Source organism: Oncorhynchus nerka, linkage group LG20 (genome assembly GCF_034236695.1).
Source record: "Oncorhynchus nerka isolate Pitt River linkage group LG20, Oner_Uvic_2.0, whole genome shotgun sequence".
Taxonomy (NCBI): Eukaryota; Metazoa; Chordata; class Actinopteri; order Salmoniformes; family Salmonidae; genus Oncorhynchus; species Oncorhynchus nerka.
Window position 1 is genome coordinate 34,230,279 of NC_088415.1, and position 27,187 is coordinate 34,257,465.

General features: G+C 41.1%; 1 protein-coding gene across 1 annotated transcript; it reads right to left on the reverse strand.

Annotated features, from left to right (window-relative positions):
* Positions 1-27,187, reverse strand: LOC115101656 (chemokine-like protein TAFA-1). The gene is made up of 6 exons (XM_029621117.2): positions 26,736-27,187; positions 24,928-25,078; positions 3,754-3,894; positions 1,185-1,309; positions 870-928; positions 1-734 (listed from the first exon to the last, which is right to left on the reverse strand). The coding sequence occupies exons 2-5, from the start codon at positions 25,073-25,075 to the stop codon at positions 887-889; spliced, it is 456 nt and encodes a 151-aa protein (XP_029476977.1). The 5' UTR covers positions 25,076-25,078; positions 26,736-27,187; the 3' UTR covers positions 1-734; positions 870-886.

The window sequence follows — 27,187 nt, forward strand, 5'->3', positions numbered from 1 at the left end:
CACAGAGCAATGGTAGACTTTTAATATGTTGTTGAAGAAGACACACATAAGGCATCTAAAGGAGTAAAAAACAAAACAAGCATACTGTATTTTTGGTGAGCAATCAACCTTTTGAAGGATAACTGGACTATAAGTGTTGTTATTTCTAAGAGGGATGACGAAGCAACTGAGTTGACTGAATGCATTCAAATACAAAAACGTTTTTTTCCATAACAAAATTATGTGTTGTTATATTGGTCAAATTATTCCTTTTAACAACCAATGTACAGTTGCATCCTCACGTGATGTAAAACCTATAGGTTATTGAATGTCTGAGAAATATTTGACTTTTGGCTGTGGTCTGAAACCTAGAACACATGGACAAGAACAGAACAGATCAGGGTTTGGAATCATTTACATCTCACCACCATCATACTGTAGACAATGTTCTTGTTAACATGAAGACACTGAAACATGGTATATACAGAATCCTGACTCCCCACTGCAAGTACTTGCTAAAGGTAACCCAGAAATGTCTGCCCATCTCGCAGAGTCTGTCTGAGTTTTCTGACAACAGATGTGCTGTACATCCAAAAGCAGTGTTTCCTCAAAGAACAAAATTCAGAATTCAATAAGGTCCCCCATTGGTATCCTTGAACTGCACCATTCCCAGTACCCTTGAGCAGCAGTTTTTTTTGAGAATTCACACATCCAGGAAAGCAAACTGAATGTCTTTGTTGGGTCCTTGGATTGATCTGAAACAAACAAAAGGGAGAGCACTAAGATATTGTGATATATTGCAGTGGAGCTATAATGTTCATCTTGTTTATTAGAGGCTTTATGATAAGATGGTATACAGTAACAGCTCCATGGAACATGTCAAAGCTGACCTCTGCAGTTGGTCCGTCTAAAGTTCGAGGTATTCTTCGCTTGCAGGCTGTTGGGTGTTCTAAAAAAGAAAGGAGACATTAGTAAAACAAATCAAAGTGTACAGTGAAATGCCTTACAGTGAAATGCTTACTTACAGGCCCTAACCAGTACAAAATAGGTATTAGGTAGTATAGATATATACTTCAGTCAATACCTTGTGCCTTTGTCTTTAAATGTAAAGTCTGTATTGTTCTATTGGTGCAAATTCCTCATGACTGTAACTCTCCCTCCTTCAGTATGTCTCTGTTTCAAATGGTAACGAGAGGCTATCTTACCCGGGTGGTTTTGATCTTGTTCCCAGCGTAACACATCCAGCCTGAGTTGTCAGGCAGCGTCTTGCACTCCTCTCCCTCCAGGCAGGGCTCCATCTCGCACCACCACTTCCCAATCACTATGGATGCTGCAGGCAACAAATGGATAAGGTGACCTGAGTACGTCTTACCCAGTGGAACGGCTATATGTGATAGCAGTACATGACTTGGAGATGGATTGGTGACTAGAGTGTCTGTTGCTTTGTTCATCACATGACAGACACACACATCTAAATTGTGGGAATCTGTCTGACAAATATCAAAGTAACTGTCAACTCTCCCTTGTCTTAGATCTGTAACATCCCTACCTGTATGGTGTAATAATCGATCAAAATCCAAATCGGAATCCTTGTACCAGTACTTACAAAACAAAATATGCACTGAAACAACCCTATGTGAATTATTGAAAGAATTGTATATCATTGCATTTCTTACATGCGTTATAAATCAAAGAGAAAGACAGACGTCTAGACATGTGTAGGAGGAGGCATAGCTGTGACTCTAATGCAGGCCATATTCTTGCTCTGGGAAAAGAAAATTGCCTTAAATACAGGTTAAATGTCCAGCAAATCTCAGATGTTTGACAGAAGAAAATACCCTGTCAGTCCTGACAGACAGAATAGACCTGAAATTCCCTCACTCTGTCTACTCTGCTCAGTAATTATGGCAACATCATCTAATGGTTAGAATCTAAAGAAGCATACAAGCAGGTGAGAAGTACTGCTCGCTGTACAGCACAGGGAGAATATATAGGGAGGCATATAGGCTAATATTGGCTTCTGTTGGATCTTTACTAGAGATGGTCAAATTGTGCCTCATCAGTCAAAAACCCAATACATACAATTCATAAAGCATCACTGCAATTCCGCAGTACAAAATGAGGTAGTTGTGTTGTATGTGGCCAGTAAGTTCAGAAAATATTTGGTTTGAGTGTTTTAATTCAAATAAAATGTTATGGACTGTATAACACTGTATTTACAAATAGAGTGGGTAGTGACTTGGTCACACAGTGGAATCAATAGTATATAATTGAACAACAGCGTTTTGTGTGTGTGTGTGTGTGTGTGTGTGTGTGTGTGTGTGTGTGTGTGTGTGTGTGTATAGTCTCTAAGGTCCAGGTCTGTGCAGGGAGACAGCTAGAGTTAACTGTTCAGCATTCTGATGGCCTGGTGGTACTAGCTGTCTCGGAGCCTGTAGGTCCGAGACCTCATGCTCTGATACAGCTTGCCAGATGGTAACTGAGGGAACAGTCCGAGGCTTGGGTGACTGGAGTCCTTGACGATCTTTCGGACCTTCCTCAGTCACCACCTGGTGTAAATGTTCTGCCCCCAGTGATATATTGGGCTGTCGGCACCACCCTCTGTAGAGCCTTCTGGTTGAGGGCGGTGCAGTTGCCGTACCAGGCGGTGACGCAGCCGGTCAAGATGCTCTCGATTGTGCAGCTGTTTTTGCCTACCCTCACCACCTGGGGTCTGCCTGTCAGGAAGTCCAGGATCCAGTTGCAGAGGGAGGTGTTCAGACCCAGGGTCCTGAGCTTAGTGTTGAGCTTGGAGGGGACTATGGTGTTGAACACTGAGCTGTAGTCGAGGAACAGTATTCTCACATAGGTGTTCCTCTTGTCCAGATGGGACAGGGCAGTGTGTAGAGCAATGGTGATTGCATCATCCTTGGATCTGTTGGGGAAGTATGCTAATTGGAGTAGGTCCAGGGTGTCAGGTAAGGTGGAGCTGGTGTGGTCCTTGATCAGCCTCTCAAAGCATTTCATGATGACAGAAGTGAGCGCTACAGACCAATGGTCATTAGGCAGGTTACTTTAGTTTGCTTTGGTACAGAGACAATGGTGGACATCTTGAAGCATGTGGGGATCACAGACTGGGACAGGGAGAGGTTGAATATGTCCATGAACACTGCAGCCAGCTGGTCTAACAATGTTCTTTACTGTCGTAGTCTAAGTGGTTTTCCAGTCATACATATTCATCACCCATGAGGACCTCACTTGGACCTGTTCCTTATGGTAAACAGGGTTACCAAGGTTTTTTGCCAGGAGGCTGGTCGAACCAAGGTTATAGTGCATCTATTAATCAATAACAACAACTCCTTGGGCATCCTGTCTTAGACTTGACACTATTGAAAACAAAACGCATAATAAATAAAGAACCATGGCAGCTTCTCTAGGTCTAGGAAATGATTGCCATTGATGAATTGTATATGTTCTTCGATACCTTCTCTCAGGTTCATACTTCTACAGTCATCTAATCAGACGAAAGGGATAGAGCATGGGGCTCTCTATTTCTACTGGCCACCTGCTGTGATATTTGCTATTCCAGATCTATTGGGAAAGGCGGAAGCATCATACACACTCCAAATGATATATTGTACTACTTTTATGCAACTCTGGAGAAACATATTTTAAAGAACTGTTGAATATGGGTTCTATTAGCAGCACCTGTGTGAGTCCAATCAGTGATAGTACCAACACTTCTCTTGCGCCTGCAATACCAATGGGGATTGTGATGGTAGTGGTGGTACTCACCGTCAACACAGGAGGGTCTGTTCCTGGTAGTCCCTGCCACCTTCCCTGGTAGACAGGAACACTTGACTGTCTGGGACCGCTCTTCAATCTTGTTCTTATTACAGCATCTGTGAGCAGCAATCACCTCACATGTTCCTCCCTCTAAGAAAAAACAACAATTCAGAATAACTCCTGAGCTTAGTCCAGGGTTTCTTAAACTATCCCTGTATCCCAAAGTGGGCCCTGGGCATGTGAGAGATAGGTCGCGAGTTAGGAGGATACATCTATAATCACATACTATTTATTTTCAATTGGGTTCATTGTAGGAGGATTTGGGTCACGGAAAAGCGGTCAATTTCTCATTTGGGTCTGAAGCTGAAAGATCCCCTGGCTTACTTGATAGCGAAGTCAGCACAATTAACAATGATTTATGTAGCTGTATATGTAGGATTGTTGGTGGTCTGTTAAATAGCTTCACCACCTGTGTATGTTTTCGGTTTTTATGACAATATCAACATACAGTAGATGGAATATCTTTATGCAAGACATTACAAGTTTATTACATGTGACAGCTATTAATATGTCAAGCAGATTTATCATAAACAAGAGTAATGGCTGTTGTGCTTTGACTGAGTGAGGCCCCTGGTGTGTGTGTGACAGAATGATGATGATAATGGAGAGCCAGTAGATAAAGACATATCTATAAGCAGGATGAGAATGTCTTCAGGGGCCATCCCTCCCCCTCAGTCTGAATAATGGCCCTTCATGTAATTATCAGGAGGTTGGTTATCTTTGCCTACAGGACAGCTGCCCGCTGTCCCTCTTTATCAGCCTGGCTGGCTTACTCTGCCTACAGGACAGACATCTCCCTATCAGGAGGCCCCACCTGCTGTCCTCAGCGGTCTACCCCTACACCTAACACTGTCAACACAACAAGTAGGACCCATCCAACAATTAGGCCTCCTGATAGGAAGGTTTATTGTGAATCAGGTAGGAGAAATGTAAAGCTTCCCATTTGGAGGAGTTTGTAGAGAGAAAGTATATTCCTTTGTATTTTCAAAATGAGGCAAGTATGAACATTTTCCCACTTGGAGAAGTTTGTTGAGAAATGTATATGTCATTAAGTTTTAAAAATGTTTTATGACTAGAGAATGTAATTGCAGAGCAGCAGTGGATATCACCTGCTGATGAAAGTAATACAATGGAACATATAGCCCATGAGACTGGGTTGAATAACACTCGTGCTATAATCTTACCTTGTGCAATATCCAAAGATTAGTCAAATATAGCCAACAGACTTTTCACCAACTAGATAGAAATTTTGATTTGTCTTCAAAGATATGAGATTTCAAGTAAAACCCATATTCAGAGTCAAAACCCAGATTAACATTTAAAAGAGCTTAAATTCAGGTTGGAGATGAGTCGGTGTCGGTTTCATGCTATAATTCAGACATCATGGTAGAGCCTGATAAGATTATCTAACACCACCTCGCCTGACCCTTGGATGAAAGGAGACCACACACTACTCTCCTACCGATTCACTTGCTCAGTCATTCCAACACCTTATCTCATTAGCAAAATAATTCCGTTCACATTTTCAATAAGACATGCAAAGACTGTTTAAGAGGCTTCCAAATGTTACCATTATAAGTAAGGGTATTAGGATTTGTGATATTCTTCACCCACCCACTGTCTTTATGCATCATAGCGTTGTGTTTTTCAGAGTGTGCATTGTATCAGATATCTGAAATGTCTAGGATCGACTGAGAAGTGACTGCAAATAATATCAGCAAAGCCGGGAAGTGACGTTAGAGACAGCCTAGAGGTTTAATTGGTGGAAATAATTGTAATACAGTAATTAAACAATGGTAATTGATGTTTAATTGAGGGGGAGGAAAGAAATGACAAACTTTGGCTTCCCAATTCTCAGAGGGGTTTTTGTGACTCAAGGCTAGTGGTTGAGAAAAAGTCAACAACCTTTGGCAGAAGTTGAGGAGAGACCATAAAGTATATCTCTGAGCCTGGTCGTTGTACTGTATAACAACAGGGCATATTTGCACAATGTTGATCCTGATATAGCAGTGGAAGCAATAGGGCATCAGTTAAAACAACAACAGCCCACAGGGGTTTGTTCTCTTTAATGCATCTTCTTAATTGCATAAGACAAGACCCAGATTCATCCTTTGATCTATTTAAAACCACACTACTCAACAGAATCCACTTTGTTCGTTGCTTGTTGAGAGGAGAGCAGCAGAGAGAACACACGTTTGAGTCTGGATATACTCTATAATTGGAAATCATTACCGCTGAAGAATATATTAAAATCAAATAAAAATGCAAATAGACTTGGTTATTTCCAGCTGGGCAGGTGTATTCGGTGGCTTCAAACAAAAGTAATGTAAAACTGATGAGCGTTCTTTAAGCTCAGTCGGCGTGGAGTCAGTTTGTGACTGCCACACACTGCATACCCCAAGACCACATCTCTGCATCATGAATATATCAAGGGAGATGGAGAAAAGCTGCCTATGGATAATAATAATGGCTGGAGATGAATACTGCCTCATCAGGTGACGGCTGCTGGAGCCATGCCAGGATATAATCATTTTCTGTATTTCCATTCCCCTCCTCCATTATCAATGGCTGAGAAGAAAGTCAATATGACAAATGGTGTCAGAACTAGTGTGTGCATGCATGTGTTTATGTAGCTATAGGTCTAATAGAAGCTGTGATATTCTATGGAAGGTTGAGTTTGTGTATTTTCCAAAAAGCAGAAAAATATCAGTTTAATATCTCCCATCTCTCCCGGAGAAGCACATTATGTGAAGCATGTCACGAGCCAGTTCCTGATCTCTTAGCTTATTGATTCTGCTGCCGTTGTGTTGACTGACAGTCGTTCCAGGGGGTTGGTGGTAAAGGCAGGCAGGAACAGGAGGAGCTTTTCTAGTATGGCACTGTTTTAGTTGCCATGACATGTTTCTGCTAGTGCCCTCCTCCTGGCTGCAGGACTTTGAACATTGGATTTGTCAGCAACACAGGTGCCAACACACAACCTGCCACCCGATAGATCTGGGCCCCTTTTTTATTTTCTTTAGAGACATTGACCCTTTTCACTGCATTTCGAGGAAAGATAAGGTACAGTCCTGACATTTGACAATGTACTTTCTGTGGTACTCAGGGGAGATGGTTGTAACATTTCAAACTAGTGTAAAAGGGGTTTGGGAGCCCCGGGTCATGGGGGCTGCAGAGACAAACCTTTGTGTGAACACTAAATAATTTAAGAACCCATGATTTGGACAGGTCACACAACACCTGGTGTCTATGGTAAATCCCTTTCTGAGGACTAACAGAGGAGTACATCCGTTTCTGGGGAGTCCACAAAACAATCAAACACATGCTGAAACCCAGTGAAACCCAGCGGAAATGAAGAATGATGATTTATTACCCCTAATATAGAGGTTCATACTGTAGTGCCAACACATGCATGACAATGACTCACAACATTGATATTCCACAATTGTGTGGCTCTGAGATTCTCTGTGTCTAATGGAGGTGAACAGGGGCAATATGGGACCAATAATTGACTATTCACCAGTAATGAAGCTGCTATTTCTCAAAGGCAAATGGTCGCTACATCTCACTAGAAATGTCACTAATACTATATGCCATAAGCATGCCATGACTTGCTGTCTACTATAATTAACACAGAGAGTATGTGTGTGTGTGTCACTGGCGTAATGCAGTTTCAGTGGACCCCTACAAGGTCGGAGATGCCCCTCCCCCCCTTCATAAAAAATGAATAATCTAATGTGTCAGCCAGACACAAAGTATAGAATACCGATAGCTGTCCATAGTGCTGAAATTGCGATATGTTTCTGTGGTTGATTTCTTATCGGATCGATGATAGGCTTTCTGTGGTGCTAGGGCATATCCAGCTTTGCTTTAACTAAGGGGATCCTGTGTGGTGCAGCGCTCTAAGGCACTGCATCTCAATGCAAGATGCAGTCCCTGGTTCAAATGCAGGCTGTGTCACATCCGTCCGTGATTGGGAATCCCATAGGGCGGCGCACAATTGGGCCAGCTTTTGTCTGGGGTAGGCTGTCATTGTAAATAAGAATTTGTTCTTAACTGACTTGCCTAGTTAAATTTTTTTAAAATCTATTTTTTTATTTTTTTATTTTATTGTTAAGCCTATTTGGTCCTCATTTTGTCATGTTAAGCCTAACATTTCACAAAGCTATACACGGTGTTGCAATGCTGTCATTTTAAGATTGCTGGCTGGTGGCAATAATGTAATTACTTGTTCGGTAATTAAAGTTGGAAATTAAAACATTTCAGATAGTAAAATAAATGTTTGATGCAACAGCAATGAGTTACCAATAGATTGTTTTGAATATACTACTGTCCTATATAGTCTACCTGAACCTGTATGACATGAGCTGTCCTCACTCTCTCTCCCAGCTTGGATAGAAAGATGTTGTGCATAAAACCAGCCTATTAATTCCAAATAACACAGTATATCCACCCTCAAAACAGTAGCTTACTAGGGATTGTTTCATTATGCATTGTAGTCTACTATCTACAGTGCTTTCAGAAAGTATTCACACCCCTTGACTTATCCCACATTTTGTTGTGTTACAGCCTGAATTCAAAATGGATTAAACAGTTTTTAGAAATTAAGTACAGAATGATCTCATTTACACAAGTATTCACACCCCTGAGTCGATACTTTGAGGAAACACCTTTGGCATCAATTACAGCTGTGAGTCTTTGTAAGTCTCTTAGAGCTTTCCACACCAAGATTGTGCAACATTTGCCCATTATTATTTTCATAATTCTTCAAGCTCTATCAAATTGGTTGTTGATCATTGCTAGACAAACATTTTCAGGTCTTCCCATAGATTTCCAAGCCTATTGAAGTCAAAACGAACTTGTCCACTCAGGAACATTCATTGTCTTCTTGGTAAGCAACTCCACTGTATATTTGGCATTTTAGGTTATTGTCCTGCTGAAAGGTGAATTCATCTCCCAATGTCTGGTGGAATGCAGACTGAACCAAGTTTTCCTCAAAAAGTTTGCCTGTGCTTTGCTCCATTTCTTTTTATCCTGAACAACTCCACAGTCCTTAACGATTACAAGCATACCCATAACATGATGCAGCCACCACTATTCTTGAAAATATGTAATGTGTTGTATTTGCCCCAAACATAACACTTTGTATTCAGGACAAAAAGTGAATTACTTTGTCACATTTTGTGTAGTATTACTTTAGTGTCTTGCAAACAGGATGCATGTTTTGGAATATTTTATTCTGTACAGGCTTCCTTCATTTCTCTGTGTCAATTAAATTAGTATTGTGGAGTAACTACAATGCTGTTGATCCATCCTCAGTTTTCTCATATCACAGCCATTAAACTCTATAACTGTTTTACAGTCACCATTGGCCTCATGGGTGAAATCCCTGAGCGGTTTGCTTCCTCTTCGGCAACTTAGTTTGGAAGGATGCCTGTATATTTGTAGTGACTGGGTGTGTTGATACACCATCCAAAGTGTAATTAATAACTTCGGTCACCTTTTTTTATCCATCTACTAATAGGTGCCCTTTTTTGCAAGCATTGGAAAACCTCCCTAGTCTTAATGGTTGAATCTGTGTTCAAATTCACTGCTCAACTGAGGGACCTTACATATGTGTATAGTACAGAGATGAGGCATTCAAAAATCATGTTAAACACTTTTATTTGCATACACTATGTATTTGCTGAGTGATCCCATGCAACTATTGTGACTTGTAAAGCAAATATTTACTTCTGAATTTATTTAGGCTTGTCATAACAAATGGGTTGAATACTTACTTACTGACTGAAGACATTTCAGCTTACATTTTTTTATTCATTTGTCAAATTAAAATAAAACATAATTCCACTTTAACATTATGGGTTATTGTGTGTAGGCCAGTGACACAAACAATCTCAATTAATCCTTTTTAAATTCAGACTGTAACACAACACAGTGTGGAGAAAGTCAAGGCTTGGGAATACTTTCTGAAGAAACGTATTTATCTGCTATTTATTAACTTTTTAAAATGAAAATTACACATCAAATACATGTTGGCTTGAGGATAAATTCAGCAACTATTTATTGTTGAACTCAGCGGGTTTTGTCTAATGGCCTAAACAAATGGGCTGCAATATTCAAGGTAAATAAAATAAAATAAAATCTAACTTGAGGGACTCCCCAAGGCTTCTGAAGTCCTTGTGTGTTTTTTAAATTCTACACTATAGTATGTGGGTCCAGGCCCGACTGTTTTCTATACTGAGTATTGCCAACACAGTCTTTCCTGAGACATTGTGCATTGTGTCCATTGCACTGCACACAATTTAAACTTAGTCTTGAATGATGAATGCCAAGATATACCAGAGATAAGGGACTGCTTATATTGCAACCACACAACTCAAATACCGGTTCACCAGCAAACCAATTTTTTTTGTTCAAACCCTCAAGAACTGTTGTCCGCTAAAGATGATCATCTGTTTGCATCTGGCACATTTATTGGCTGTCCGGTATCCAGACGACCTGTCGCCAGAGCTTCCTATACAGTTAACCTCTTTCCGTATTAAACGTGTTGAGGCCTGCAACTAAGGAGAAGGAGAGGCTCAATTAAAGATGTTGCAGAACTGCTGCATTTGAAGCACCACTCCCTACTGCCCAGTTTCCCTGATGTTGCTATGGCAATCAAGCTGTTTTTACCATCACTGCAACTGCTGTTTCTACAGAGATATCGTCCTCTAAACTAAAACTCCTACAGAACTACATTAAAAGCAGTAGGCTCTCGGTCTGATACAAACTTTTGAACACCTGAGTCATCTCCACTCATTGCACTGGCACCGTCGTAGTCGTGACAACGGCATTTGTTCCTCGATATATCCCCTTATACTTTCAAATCGGTAAAAAAAAAACACAGATGCATGAGACACACATGCATGAGCATACACACACCAACACACAGACGCATGCGCGCATGGACGCGCTCAGGTGACATGGCTCTCTCCCACGTTCTCACGCATCTACGCACACACACACATTCAGGCATAGACATTGGTGTGTGATCTGCTAATCTAGGACAACTCCTTCAGAACAATGCCATGTTTGGCTGCCTTCAGAGATGTTTCTAAAAGTTACATCATGTAATTATTGCCTTTATTACATCATTTGAGGAGGAAATAAGAATGATTGGTATTGATGATGTCTAACAAAGTAAAGTAACTGCTCTCAGTAAATATTACACTTAAATTGTAGCAAATATTACATTTGCAACCTAGGTCCCTCTTTTGTGTGCTCAAATGTTATAAAAATAACAAATAACTTAAATGAAACAGCAGGACAGATCTCCAAGAGTCCTGGAAAACCACAGCCCATGCTTGGAAGGAAGCAGCATGCCTGTCACCATTAAATAGAAGATTTGCTCAAGGTGACCCGTAATAGGCAGCTCTTATGGTTCATTCTCTGTAGAGGTCCATGCCAGCAGGCTACCACAGCCCTGTTACTGAGGTAATGAGACAACCAGATTAGAGAATGTCAAATTAATGCAGATGGAAGACAGCGAGAGCCACAAAACACAAGCCTGCATGGTGTCAAATTTAAGGACTATGTTTCTCCCTCCAGTAAAGTCCCTAAAGTGCTGTTGTTATTCTGGTCTCAAATGCTTGGGGAAAACAGAGAGACATGGAGACAATATTGCATGATAAATTCTATGATAAATATGCCGCTCATGAGAAATTTGTTTCTGCAAAAAAAGAACAGCGTAAGATAACATGATATGTTTGCCAATTATAACTTTGTCTTTTGAAATTCAATAGACAAAATGAAATCTAGATGAATCGTGTGAGTCATGGCACAAAAAAAAACCCTGAGTAACTGAATGTTATGAACAGCTCAATGTTAGATCAATGTTTCCTTAGAGCAAATAACATGGCTTTGAAAAGCACTGAGAAGTCCCAGTAAGTGTGTGTGCGTGTGCATGTGCATGTGTGCATGCGTGCATGCGTGCGTACCCGTGTTTACCTACCCTCCCAGAGCAGAAAGAATGATCCTCCCCTCTCCCCCTCTGGATTTGATTTAGCAAAGTCCTTTTTCACAGCATGCACAATTTACACATGGCTGAAGAAAAATATAAATTGCTACTCTGAAAAAGTAGGGCCCATGACAAATATAAGCAAGGAAATGTATGAAATAAATGGCTGGCAGCACTGTCACTTTAACACAGGAGGGTGAAAGATATGTCCTATGCAACAGGCCACCTAGAATGGGCAATACTTTATTGAAATGCAAACTGAGAGGAGGGAGCTGCTGCTGCTGTTTTGAGATGCATGAAAACAGCATGGAAGAGAGGGACCAGAGAGTGAGGGACCAGAGAGAGAAAGGGAATGTTTTTTTCCTCCCATTTGCATCTGAGCCTCAAAGCCTGCCCCCACAGCTGTCATACAGGGTGGCAGAGGCTGTTGTAAAACTGGTATTGATCAAGGGTATGAAATCATATTCCCAGTCTTCCCTTATGTGAAACACTGCCCATGGTGATTAGGTTTTGCTGTGGACATACTGTATTTGTGTGCTGTCGGTCGTGACAACAAACTACAGTAGCAAACATTCAATGAAAGACATACATGCCACTTCAGACTTGCATTATCTGGTGAATGGTGACATTGGTAAAGTAGGACAAGAAACATGGAACATGTTACTCCATTGTTAAATGTCAAAGCTTTGTCTGCCTGTCTATGTATCTGGCCCTGGCTCTCTCTGCCTGCTACGTTTCCAGGTATTTAATATCTATAGATAGCCTTCCCTGATGACAGACTTAGAGTCTGCATGGAGAAAGAAAGAATGAAAAAAAGAAAGAATGAAAGTTAAGAAAGAAAGGAGGTAAGTGATTGGCGGGCGCTATTCAGAGAGTCTTCAGTGGACAGCTGCTTAGCTTGGATCTGTAGCGACGTCGTTTCCTCTTAGGGCTGGATGGACGGACACTGCGATCTGGTGCTGGGTACTAATGTGTCTGGCTGCCCTGCTACTGCACTCTGCTGCAACATGTGATCTGTGTGATAATGCACTGTATAATAGAATGCTTAAATAACCTGTCATACAATAAGACATGTACTCTCCTGGGTTGGGTAGTAATGATTACGTAAGTTTCGCAGGGTGACAGTGCTGGTAAAAGGAGTTGAAGGAAATGGTGAATGATTAATTCAATATGCTGGTGTTGTGCAGAGATGTCTTAGGTAACAAGCATTTTCAGTTATCTTAATCGTGCGTTAGGAATTAGGCCACGTGGGTGTTGGTGCCGTGTACAGCCTACTGTTTCATGTTTTATCTAACTTCTAGCCTACTCTCCAGTCCTGTTGCCACCAGTGGACTGTTTGGTTCATATTAATGAAGGGGCAGTATACCAATCATCATTTCTATACAATGAAGTACCATTAGGTACTTTCTTATCACAAGTGTCCCAATGTGAGAGAATAGGATGCTGCTCCAATTGATGCTCTCTAGCCTAACTCCATCCCTCATCCTATGATAGGGTTCTCGTTATTGCAACAGAGCAGTCATTTCTATCTATCACCCCTCTACTACGGCATCGGCATGCTTAACATCAGCTCTGAACCTGCTGTAATTGGATGGGTGGTTGAAATATGTAAAGTGATTTGTGGCACACCAAGGAGGCATAAGAAGCTGAAATCTGCAATAGAGCCTGATACTCACAGTATTAATTACCTTCCTTATTTATCATACCAAGCCTCATCCTTGGACCTAATTAGGAATTCAAGATGCTATTTTTCTAGTTAATGAGGTTTAAGTCATGATAATGAATTGCATATCCCTGTCGAGCATTTGAAATAACTAAGAATGGAGGGTAAAGACTTATCCTGCAGATATACTGTCGGTGTACTGAACATAGAGTTTCCTTTATTGACAAGGGTCAGAGTTGAACCAGAGTGTGGACATGATGAACCAGAGTGTGGACATGAAGCTAGGATTAGGGTTAGGGTTGAGACTAAGGTTAAGGTTGAACCAAGATGTGGACATGAAGCTAGGATTAGGGTTAGGGTTGAGACTAAGGTTAAGGTTGAACCAAGATGTGGACATGAAGCTAGGATTAGGGTTAGGGTTAGGGTTGAGACTAAGGTTAAGGTTGAACCAAGATGTGGACATGAAGCTAGGATTAGGGTTAGGGTTGAGACTAAGGCTAAGGTTGAACCAAGATGTGGACATGAAGCTAGGATTAGGGTTAGGGTTAGGGTTGAGACTAAGGTTAAGGTTGAACCAAGATGTGGACATGAAGCTAGGATTAGGGTTAGGGTTGAGACTAAGATTAAGGTTGAACCAAGATGTGGACATGAAGCTAGGATTAGGGTTAGGGTTAGGGTTGAGACTAAGGTTAAGGTTGAACCAAGATGTGGACATGAAGCTAGGATTAGGGTTAGGGTTGAGACTAAGGTTAAGGTTGAACCAAGATGTGGACATGAAGCTAGGATTGGGGTTAGGGTTAGGGTTCAGACTAAGGTTAAGGTTGAGCCAAGATGTGGACATGAAGCTAGGGTTAGAGTTAAGGCTAAATGGTCACAAACACATTTTTTTTGCAAGAGATTAAGACAAGAAAAAAACAGCTGAAATGAAATGGCTGTAATGATTGAGTTATTTTCTGGTGGTTACAGTTCAGCCCAGACACAGCATCAGATCCAGGGGGGGAGTCTTCCTTGATGATACCTAAGGGTCCTGATCTTGTCTCACTGAGATGTACAGCAGACTCACAACACTAATAGTTTAATACTGATTAGAGTTGACGCCGGCATCATGATAAATTAATGTTACTCAGAAAGAAATGTCACACATCAAAATCCCATCAACTGGTAGGGTGGTGTAAAAGGTATTACCATTAATACTGCTTTGTAGCTTATCATATATTCTAAGAAAATGGTGGATGTGGATGTTGTGGCTAATGGTGGTCCGCGGACGTACCGCAGGTGGATAATAACAGTTGGGAGTATGAATGGTATTAAGCAATTTGACCATTTTTTACTTTTCACAATTCAAATTGTTTCAAATAATAATAGGCCTTTAATTTGTTACCTTCACTGCTCTACTCTGGCCTTCTACCTGGTGCGGACTGTTCAAGCCATGAATGGTCTTTTGTTTTTTTATTAGGATCCCCATTAGCACCATCTACTCTTCCTGGGTTCCACATAAAACATGAAACATGATATAATACAGAACATTAATAGACAAGAACAGCTCAAGGACAGAGCTACTCACATTTAAAATGTCACACAGCCTACATTTCAGTACATACACACTAAATATCTAGGTCAAATAGGAGAGAGCCATTGTATTGTGAGCTATTGCCTTATCTGTTTATTGAAACCAGGTTTGCTGTTCACTTTAGCAATATGAGATGGAAGAGAGTTCCATGCAATCATGGCTCTACACAGTATAATATTGTACGTTTTCTTGCATTTGTTCTTGATGTGGGGACTGTGAAAAGATCCCTGGTAGCGTGTCTGGTGTGTGTGTGTGTGTGTGTGTGTGTGTGTGTGTGTGTGTGTGTGTGTGTGTGTGTGTGTGTGTGTGTGTGTGTCAGAGCTGTGTGGAAGTTGACTATGCAAACACTATGGCATGATCATCCATCTATTGAACTATTTGTTGCATGTCTTTTTTAAATTTTGAACTAAAATTGTATTTGGCTTAAAGCGCTTTGAGATTGTATTGAGAAACGCTGTAAAAATTGAATACATTATTAGTTTTATCATTACAATTAACTAAATGTGACCACCAATATATTTTCTTTTAAAAAATGCAGTGGCATCGCGAATGGGGGTCCTCAAGATCTTTTGACAGTGATTTGGTGGTCCTCAAGATCTTTTGACAGTGATTTGATGGTCCTCAAGATCTTTTGACAGTGATTTGATGGTCCTCAAGATCTTTTGACAGTGATTTGGTGGTCCTCAAGATCTTTTGACAGTGATTTGATGGTCCTCAAGATCTTTTGACAGTGATTTGGTGGTCCTCAAGATCTTTTGACAGTGATTTGATGGTCCTCAAGATCTTTTGACAGTGATTTGGTGGTCCTCAAGATCTTTTGACAGTGATTTGGTGGTCCTCAAGATCTTTTGACAGTGATTTGGTGGTTGGATCTGAAAAGGTTGGGAACCACTGACATAGGCATGATACATTCACTGAAAGGATTATCACTTTACTCTATTTCAAAATCAGATCTCATTAGGATTAGGATAAATAGTATTCTTCTAGCCTCCTTCATCCTCATGCTGTTGTTGTGGAGAATGGCAAAACGTGAATAGAGGATGATCGCATTGAATGTGGAGGCTGTTTGACACTGTGTTGATGGATTGCTGTTTTCGTGTGACTCCAACATGCAAAACAAAACAATTCCCCTCCACTCTACACTTTGTGTGTGTGTGTGTGTGTGCGTGCATGTGTGCGTTCTTGGAGATCCCCCTACGCCAGCGGCCACTGAGCCTAGTGGGAGTGAAGTAGCATGGTTATTAATGCACGGAGATCCTCATACAGAGAGTCGGAAGCTGCTAACAGCTGGCAGAGCCAGAGCAGAAAGAGTGCTGGGTAATTAATTAAGCTGTAGGCCACCGAAATTCATTTTGCACACACACATTGACCTCAAACCATAGCCCTTTGCGCAATGCTGCTGCATGTACATTTTCAATTAACATGTTGTATAAACAACTATCTACAAGCACTAAGCCCACATGTGTCTTGTGTATTGAATTATTCAAGGTTTCCAAGAGAGAAAATTGTGAGAAAATCGAATTGTAAAATCCAATATCGCTCCTATACTGAACATAACAAGGGTATTGCATGTCCAAAGTGTCCTGTATCCATACATGATTATTTTTCACCTAGTTGAACCAAAGACACAAAATAACTGAGAATATGTGGCCCAAATCCAAAATCCAAAATTGGCACATCACTAGTTTTTTTTTTATCCTCCCCTGAAGGAGACCCCAAAGTCTGATATGGCATGTGGCAAATGCTATGAGAATAGTTTATAGACTGGGCATTAGTCTAGAAAGGTTCCCTACATCGCATAATGGAGCTGTATGGAGTGTTGGTCCTCTGGGGTCACACTGTGGCATGTATGGAGAATATTGTGCCAAAGTGGCCTTGGCAGGCTCCAGATGTAGCAGGGCCTGGAGCTCAGGCTGTATGCCACTTCCCATAAACACTGCAGGGAGGCTGGGATGAGACTGGTGAGAGCATGGCTTCCTGGCTCTGAGGAAGACCTGGGTTCAAATACTATTTGAAATCATTTCAAATATTGTATCTGTGCTTGATTAAGCTTGCCTGTTGCAATGGAACCAATACAAACGTCCCAAAAGTGCAAACCCCTCCCACCTGGCACTCCAGGCAGACCAAAGCAAATGCTCAAAGTATATGAAAGATTTCAAATAGTATTTTAACCCAAGCCTTCTCAGCGGAGGTCTGAGGGCAGGATGAGGGAAATGTAAGTTAAATAACGTGCCAGGAGGATGCATTATATAAGGCTATTAAACTGTCACTCTCTAGAACCCAGCAGAGAAGGATTCAAACAATGTTTGCGACAGCTGAAAATCCATTTTCCATGTTTGTTTCTGGCGAGGACGTAGCACTGTAGCCTGGTTGCCGTCTCTGTTCAGCTATTACATTCTACTCCTTTCCTCTCCTGTCTTTGGCAAATGAGTAGTACTGTACCAGTACACTGGCTGTTCTTTGTTACACAGCATGGGGGAAATATCTGTGCTCCTTCTCTTTCTCTCTCACTCTGTTTTACAGAGCGATACACAATGAAAAACATGTAGCTTGCAAGCAACGTTAAAATAGTGTAACCTACCTATAACCTCGGCCTCTAACCTAAATATTATACTTTGACGTGTGTGGATTCAGTTCTGATTTCTTTATCGCAAAAAAAAATAATGTATGTAACGTTTTTGTGTCTGTCAGTTAAAGTATTTATTTGCACAGAGAATTGAAATGATACTGGGAGTCTTCGTACACAAACATGATGTTGATGTTGTATCTTCAGGGCTTTTAGGAAAGAACCATTCAGCCAAGTAGAGTTCAACACTGTCTGAGTTCAAGCCCTGCCAGCCATAGTGTAGGTGAGAGCGAGTTGATGAGACCACCTCAGGCTTCTGTCTCCTTCCACCTCCTCTCTGTTGTCTCTCTTGACATCTCCACATGGAACTAAGCTTTAGGCCAACCACTCAACAGGATTCTTCCTATCTAAAGCACCAATCTTTCCTCCTCTTTGAAGAATGTACATAATTACAATACAATCACTCCAGATTAATTTAAGATGGCATGTGTTTCCCTCTACTGGATATAGATCACTGTTAAGTGCACACACACCACATGGGAAAATGGACTGTCTGACAGACAGCATTTTGCATTTAAAATAAATATAACTTTGTACCTGGGGGCACACCCTTTTCATACACTTATATACTGTATATATATATATATATATATATATATATATATATATAATTTATATATAACCATATCACTATAGATTAATTGCATATGTTTGTTTTGAGCATATGGTTCAGTTTGTAAAGTAAGTTCAAAACATGGGACAAAGCTTATGCATGAGTTAACTATGAGTTTGTAGAGATAAATTTTTATGAATTTATTTGCAAATTATGGTGGAAAATAAGTATTTGGTCAATAACAAAAGTTTATCTCAATACTTTGTTATATACCCTTTGTTGGCAATGACAGAGGTCAAACGTTTTCTGTAAGTCTTCACAAAGTTTTCACACACTGTTGCTGGTATTTTGGCCCATTCCTCCATGCAGATATCCTCTAGAGCAGTGATGTTTTGGGGCTGTTGCTGTGCAACACGGACTTTCAACTCCCTCCAAAGATTTTCTATGGGGTTGAGATCTGGAGACTGGCTAGGCCACTCCAGGACCTTGAAATGCTTCTTACGAAGCCACTCCTTCGTTGCCCGGGCGGTGTGTTTGGGATCTTGTCATGCTGAAAGACCCAGCCACGTTTCATCTTCAATGCCCTTGCTGATGGAAGGAGGTTTTCACTCAAAATCTCACAATACATGGCCCCATTCATTCTTTCCTTTACACAGATCAGTCGTCCTGGTCCCTTTGCAGGAAAACAGCCCCAAAGCATGATGTTTCCACCCCCATGCTTCACAATAGGTATGGTGTTCTTTGGATGCAACTCAGCATTCTTTGTCCTCCAAACACGACGAGTTGAGTTTTTACCAAAAAGTTCCATATGACATTCTCCCCAATCTTCTTCTGGATCATCCAAATGCTCTCTAGCAAACTTCAGACGGGCCTGGACATGTACTGGCTTAAGCAGGGGGACACGTCTAGCACTGCAGGATTTGAGTCCCTGGCGGCGTAGTGTGTTACTGATGGTAGGCTTTGTTACTTTGGTCCCAGCTCTCTGCAGGTCATTCACTAGGTCCCCCCGTGTGGTTCAGGGATTTTTGCTCACCGTTATTGTGATCATTTTGACCCCACGGGGTGAGATCTTGCGTGGAGCCCCAGATCGAGGGAGATTATCAGTGGTCTTGTATGTCTTCCATTTCCTAATAATTGCTCCCACAGTTGATTTCTTCAAATCAAGCTGTTTACCTATTGCAGATTCAGTCTTCCCAGCCTGGTGCAGGTCTACAATTTTGTTTCTGGTGTCCTTTGACAGCTCTTTGGTCTTGGCCATAGTGGAGTTTGGAGTGTGACTGTTTGAGGTTGTGGACAGGTGTCTTTTATACTGATAACAAGTTCAAACAGGTGCCATTAATACAGGTAACGAGTGGAGGACAGAGGAGCCTCGTAAAGAAGAAGTTACAGGTCTGTGAGAGACAGAAATCTTGCTTGTTTGTAGGTGACCAAATACTTATTTTCCACCATAATTTGCAAATAAATTCATAAAAAATCCTACAATGTGATTTTCTGGATTTTTTTTCTCTCATTTTGTCTGTCATAGTTGAAGTGTAACTATGATGAAAATTACAGGCCTTTCTCATCTTTCTAAGTGGGAGAACTTGCACAATTGGTGGCTGACTAAATACTTTTTTGCCCCACTGTAGGTCTATATACACTATATATACACAAGTATGTGAACACCCCTTCAAATTAGTGGTTACAGCTATTTCAGCTACAACTGTTGCTGACAGGTGTATAAAATTGAGCACACAGCCATGCAATCTTCATAGAAAAACATTGACAGTAGAATGGCCTTTCTGAAGAGCTAAGTAACATTCAACGTGGCACCGTCATAGGATGCCACCTTTCCAACAAGTCAGTTCATCCAATTTCTGCCCTGTTAGAGCTGCCCCGGTCAACTGTAAGTGCTGTTATTGTGAAGTGGAAACGTCTAGGAGCAGGAACGGCTCAGCCGCGAAGTGCCGAAGCGTGTAGCACGTAAAAATCATCTGTCCTCGGTTGCAATACTCACTACCGAGTTCCAAACCGCCTCTGGAAGAAACGTCGTTGAGAGCTTCATGAAATGGGTTTCCATGGCTGAGCAGTCGCACACAAGCCTAAGATCACCATGCGCAATGCCAAGCGTTGGCTGGAGTGGTGTAAAGCTCGCAGCCATTGGACTCTGGAGGAGTGGAAATTAGTTCTCTGGAGTGATGAATCACGCTTCACCATCTGTTAGTCCGACGGACGAATCTGGATTGGGGCTGCCTGCCCCAATGCATAGTGACAACTGTAAAGTTTAATGGAGGAGGAATAATCTGTCTGGGGCTGTTTTTCATGGCTCGGGCAAGACCTCTTAGTTCAGTGGTGGAAAAAGATCCCAACTTGAGTAAAAGTAAAGATACCGTAATAGAAAATGACTCAAGTAAAAGTGATAGTCACCCAGTAAAATATTACTTGAGTAAAAGTCTAAAAGTATTTGATTTAAAATATACTCAAGTATCAAAGGTAAACGTTTATTTCAAATTCCTTACATAAAGCAAACCAGATGGCACAATTTTCTTGTTTTTTTAAACTTATTTACAGATAGCTTGGGGCATGCTCCAACACTCAGACATAATTTACTAATGAAGATTGTGTTTAGTGAGTCCGCCAGATCAGAGGCAGTAGGAATGTTCACTTGATAAATGTGTGAATTAGACAATGTTCCTGTCCTGCTAAGCATTAAAAAATGAGGACTTTTGGGTGTACAAGAAAATGTATGGAGTAAAAAGTAAATCATTTTCTTTAGGAATGGAGTGAAGTAAAAGTAAAAAAAACATTGCAATTATCACAACACATGCTGTAATATGGCTTTTTTACCCAGCCTGGCTTCCCCAATGATTTTATCCATGCACCACTACTGACAATCTGTTCCTCTTTTGTGCGCTGTTGTTCACGCTCCTTGCACCGGATAAATACGGCACCTTGTGATTCATGTGACCCTTAGCTCAGCAAGCCACACTGTCCGTCTGCACCAAAGGTAAAACAGCCCACGGCACATCTGAGATTGGAGCTCTGGCTGATGCTACATCCTATAAGTACAGCTGCAGGGTGGAGAGGAGGACACTACCTCCCCCTGATTCACTGGACATACATAATCATCTATTCAGGAATCCTACTTCCAACTAGAGTTAGAGTGTGCTGGGCCTGGGCCTGGAAAGACTTCGGGCCCTATTCAATATGTAAAGCTGAAGTGTTACAGATTCCGCAATAGAAATGTACAGGTCATTTCCCATTCAGCCGACATGTGCAGCGTTTACCGTGAATTCAGCCTCCACTGAAGCAGGAACATTACCTTTAAAATCCAATCACACTGTAAAGCTGAACGTCCACGATGTGGATTGAATAGAGCCCTTAATGCTACCGGGAGGACTGTCAAGTACTACCCAATGAACTGTTGTTGGGTAACCAGTATCCTTGCAAAGCAGAAGTATATCACCAGTGTGATCATCTCAAGTACAGGGAGACTTGGGATGATTTGTGCTGTTTTTGCAACACATTTCAAAATTGGCTCAAGGCAATTATACATATAGACCTACCTGTGTTCAAGGCTTTCAAAGTGAATGTCTATTGTTTGGGATTAGGTGTTGTTTATGTTTATATAGGACATCATGTGAGTTGCATTTATCCGTGATCAGCATGTAAAGAGTCACAACCTTCCATTTGACTATGCCTGCCATTTATTCTGATTAGAGGCCCTGTTTACCCCTACAGCCCAACACTTTCCTTTGGCAAGGAAACAACTGATCTACAGCCACTTGTGATCTCAATTACCTGTGGTAACACCAGTCACTTTGAACTTATGGCATGTCACTGACTTCAATGATTGGCCCAACGGTCTACAGCCAATGGCCTTCCTGCCACCAATTCATGACCCGTCAACCCCAATACTGCTACCAATCCAACAGCCACACAACACATAACACAGAACAAATGCCCTGGTGTCACAGTCAATCCAGACATCCCATTCTGTTCTCATAACACCGGCATCCTGTTTATCCTGGAATGAGGATAAGGAAAACTATGGTTTTCAGGATTGACAAGGCTTTTACACTTTCCCCTGATCCAGAAAAATAAGGATTGTATGCTTTGTACAATATCAACTAACCAGGATTCACGTTTGGTTGAATTTGTAATCTCTCTTAAATGCTTGTCTGAAACGTGTGTTTGTCAGAGGGTATTGTGCCAACATCCCAAGTGATTGATTCTTCAGTGGGAGAATGTAATTATGGTCTGTACCATCACAAAGCTCATAGAACAGCAACACTGATGTCTCAGAGGAGATTTCATAAGGTCATTATTTGGTAGCTAGGGCTCTCAAGCTCAGCAAACATAGTCTCCTTCATTATTGTTTAGACATTTTTGGGGGACAGACATGCAACTGAAACACTCAGCATTTACAGTCCTATCCCAGTCCCATCTCATCTGTGTATCTGTTTATCTATGTACAAGGCCATCTCTTAAATGGCTTTTTGGGTGGTTTTAAATGGCTCTCGGTGTAGTTTTTACTCTCAAGGACTAGAGCTACTAATATGACATCCATGTTGTGTTATTCCTCCGTCATTGCTTTATGATTCAAGCAGCTAGACTAATTAGCTGCTTTCAGTGCCGGCACAATCAATCTTTTCAGGAAAGCTTATGAGCAGAGACATCTAAACAACAAAGACTCACGAGAGAGCAGCAACTCCAATCAGGCGTACAGCTTTCTACAAATAAATCTCACTAAAGTGGATATTTGACATGGAAAAGAACAGAACCTAATGAGCATGTAGCCTACAGCATGTTGTGCTTTATTACATTGACCCAATACATTTTTTAAATGAACACTGAACATTTACTTTAAGTATTAAAAAAAATGCTGTAGGAGGATGTATAAAACCATTGAAATGGTGCACCGTTTCTTCGGAACCAGTCTTGATTGCTGCTTCAGTAGGCATCAGGACATGAACATGGAATTTTATATTGTAGTGTGAATAATTGTCCTGACATTGACAGCATGTTGAATACCAGCAGCAGCTAACATGCTTTAGCACTACTATGACATTACAAATTTAACAGCCACTGAGGAGCTGCACACTCAATTACATTTATGTCATTTAGCAGGGTCTTATCCAGAGCAATTAGGGTTAAGTGCCTTGCTCAAGGTACATCAAAATATGATTCACTTAGTCAGCTTGGGGATTCAAACCAGCAACCTTTCAGTTACTGCCCCAATGCTCTTTAACACTAGGCTACCTGCCACCCCAGTTAAAAGCATAGGCACAGTTCTCTGTGAAAAGCCTTGACAAGATTTACTATACAGCGTGGGAATGCTTCTCTCTTTATATCATATGAGCCATATGACCGGTAGTCCACTTCCCATTCAGCCCAATTTCATAGAGATTGTAATCACCCAAACCAGAAGCAGGAGAATAGTTTGTTGGTAAATAAACTCACACCTCAGCATTGAAGTTACTGGGGGTCATAGTTCTGTCAGATCCTGCAAACTGTCGCTCGAAATGACTAAACACTCAATCTAGCCAGGTGGGCTTGGACTTTTGCAGCAAAACATCTGTGCACAAAGGCAAACGCAACACAGTGCAATGTGCATGCTAGCTAGCTAATGGGTGTTTAGTCCGAGCTTATTAGAAATGAATGCCTTTGTCAAATTAAGGCCCCACAGACACCACACGCACCATAACCTTTTCTAAAGCGGTAAGAAAAATATTACAATCTTTCTCCATGACTCTTTACAAAGAAGATACAAACACACACCATTCTACATATACTGAACAAAAATATAAAAGCAACATGTGAAGTGTTGGTCCCATGTTTCATGAGCTGAAATAAAATATTACAGAAATGTTCTATATGCACAAAAAAACATATTTATCTCAAATTTGGTTCACAAATTTCAATTGAATGATTTCTGTAAATCAGTAAAATCTTTGAAATTGTTACATGTTGCGTTTCTATTTTTGTTCAGTGTAGAATATAGTTATATTGCCCAAGGCCTCCTCCCTATCCCCTTCCAGTTAAAGCTGAGATCTGTGATAGGTGAAACAGCGCCACTGGCAGCCCCATGCGCATTTGTTATTGATTTTGTTTTGAGGAAATAAGCATCCAGCAGTGTGGTCAAAAACATTGCAGTACATACTCTGCTGTTCTATCGCGTGTGCTATGATGTCCTATGATGTCCTATGATGCCCTATGATGCCCTATGCTGCCCTATGATGTCCTATGATGCCCTATGATGTCCTATGATGCCCAATGATGCCCTATGATGTCCTATGATGCCCTATGATGTCCTATGATGCCCAATGATGCCCTATGATGTCCTATGATGTCCTATGATGACCAATGATGCCCTATGATGCCCTATGATGCCCTATGATGTCCTATGATGCCCAATGATGCCCTATGATGTCCTATGATGTCCTATGATGCCCAATGATGCCATATGATGCCCTATGATGCCCTATGAAGCCCTATGATGTCCTATGATGTCCGAGGTAAAATAAATAAAGTGTTTGTTGTTTGAAGTAACGTCTTTGTGGTTGTAATATCTTATCAAACACACGTGGAGTACAGCAAATATCCATACAAAGGCTATATAAAGACAATAAACCTCATGAAATTTGACTCACAAGGTCAGACTTACATTCACACAGCTGAAAGGAGGAACAAAGCAGAAGTCGAAGAGGGTGTTGTCGTTGAGAAGCCAACTCACCAATCACGTGAATGGAGGTCCTTCCAGGCCGTGTCACATGGTGCTGCTGTAGCTGTATGGTCTCATAAAAGGTGGCCTGGCACAGCTGGATGGACCTCCCACTGACCCAGAGGACCAGGCACAGCAGCCAGGACATGACAGGACACATCTGCTATAGAAGGGGGAGAGCAGAGTCAATGTCATAGGTCATCATGTCACACACACAGGAACACACACACGCAAGCACAAAGGCATTTATGACCGCATGAAAGCACACACACACACAGAAAAAGATGTCCTGGTACACTGACCCAGCTGAACTTCCACATAATCGCCATAACAAGCAGTGTATCATTAAGCGTGATTATCAACTGCTCATTTGTAATCTTTTTTATTCCTGCCCTATCTCGTCCCTGAGCCACAGCGCAGCAGCAATTGTGGAATGGCCCCTGGGGACGTTTTCCATGCAGCTGAGTTTTCCTCTGACAGGCTGACTCCCTCTTCAATTCCTGACTCTCTCTCGCTCTCTTCTTGCCTGCCTTTAAACCAAAAATTGAAATAAAAAAAGACAACATTTCTCTCCTGGCTCGCAGGCAGTTAGCTGCCAACTCTTTTCTATGGATGGCTTTTGGATATCACAAGGCTGTGACAGTGACAGAACTGTAATGGGAATCCAAAGACATGTAATGTCTCTCAAAAGCTGTTTATATAAGGCACATGCAGATCCCAGGTGAAGGTTAGGGTTGGTTTCAGAATGATTCAATATTTGAAACAATTGCCTCTGTCAAGAGATCTTGACATTGTAGAGGTGATAGCATTAAATTGTGATTCTATTGAACAGAGTACAGAATTATCCAATTTTAGTCACGCTTGTGAAAGCGAAATAGCTTTTGGTCCGGTGCCTTTGTCGGGTAATACGATTTTTTATTAGATTCCATTTCAGTGCCTTTTTTTCTCTCAGTTATAAACAAAATAATTACCTCTGTCAAAAGATCCTCACATCAACAAACTAGAAGGGTTGTCTGCAAGCAGTGTTTCTGTTCAACAAATTACAAAATAATACATTTTCAAGGAGCATGTCAACGACAAATTAGCTTTTAATATCTTGTTTTAGATTAGGTTTCAAATGATTTTGCACAGCCTTTTCTCTGAATGCAGCCTACCGTGTCTGCATGAAATTTTAGCAGAGTTTTTTCTTCTACCTAAAAGGATTGGGTTTCAAGAATGGTACTTCCGTGAGGAAATTTCTTCCAGCAGCTCATCTTAGATATTACAGTCTCCGTGATCTAGAGAACCGTACCTTTGTAAAAAAGGTGGCGAAGTCAGCAAACCATATTACATAGTTATTTTTGATGCTCTATTAAATGTGTTCATGTACTCATGTGTGTTCATGTGAGTACAGTAAATAACATAAAAGGTTGAGAAAATGTCAGTACATTTGATCCTTCATGCATTATGTATTTGAACAGGCTCTGTGTAACCTGCACTTATTTGCCATTGACATTTGGTATAAATGATCCTTGGAAAAAGAGAGGAAAATTAAATCCACAACATAAAATAAACCGTAAATATTGAGTGCGCAAAGCAATGTTACTACAAATAAAGTGTGTGAAGGAAACAGAGCACCGTACCTCTAAGGAATTTTCTTAATGCAGTACATATGTGCAAACACACTTTAATCTTTGTGAACATGTTAAACAAGTGATGCTGATTTTATAAAACTGCCTCCATTTATTCATTTGAATTCACTTAGGTGAATGTGTATTTCTACTTCCCTCCATACAGTAAACATGTCTCTCTCTCTCTTCTTTAAACAGTACGTCTCTTACCTAAGTATTCTAACACGTTGTTTTAAATCCATCCATCTTGAGGCTGATGTGGAATCCCCATCCAACTCCGTCCTTGATTTAGGTTGAGACTCCCAAACTCCTTTGACTCGTCACACTACTCTTCCTTCCTTTTCTTCACTTTGTCTGAGGACAACCAACAGCGTTGGGCACAGTGACTGAAAGCTGACAGCTGAGCCAGTCAGAAACAACACATTTAGAGCCTTGCCATTTCCACCTTTGAAATATCACTGGCTTCCCTTGAGGAGACCCTGGCACTGACACAGAATAGATTTGGCTTTTCGCGTTTACAGGCACATAAGGAGCAATCCTTCATTTACTGCTGTAGAATCTCCCCTTTCGCGTTCTCGCTTTCTCTCTCTCTCTCTCTCTCTCGCTTTCTCCATCTGCATCCTCCTCCCATTGAGAGGCAGCCTCTGAGCACACGCTCTTGC

Bases quoted from the DNA above. Each gene is read 5' to 3' on its own strand.
- LOC115101656 (XM_029621117.2), bottom strand. From the start codon at position 25,075: ATGTGTCCTGTCATGTCCTGGCTGCTGTGCCTGGTCCTCTGGGTCAGT. The intron at 3,895-24,927 runs GTGAGTTGGCTT...GTTTTTTCTTAG, and splicing joins GACCTCCATTCACGTGATTG to AGGGAGGAACATGTGAGGTG. The intron at 929-1,184 runs GTAAGATAGCCT...TTTCTTTTTTAG, and splicing joins ACAAGATCAAAACCACCCGG to AACACCCAACAGCCTGCAAG.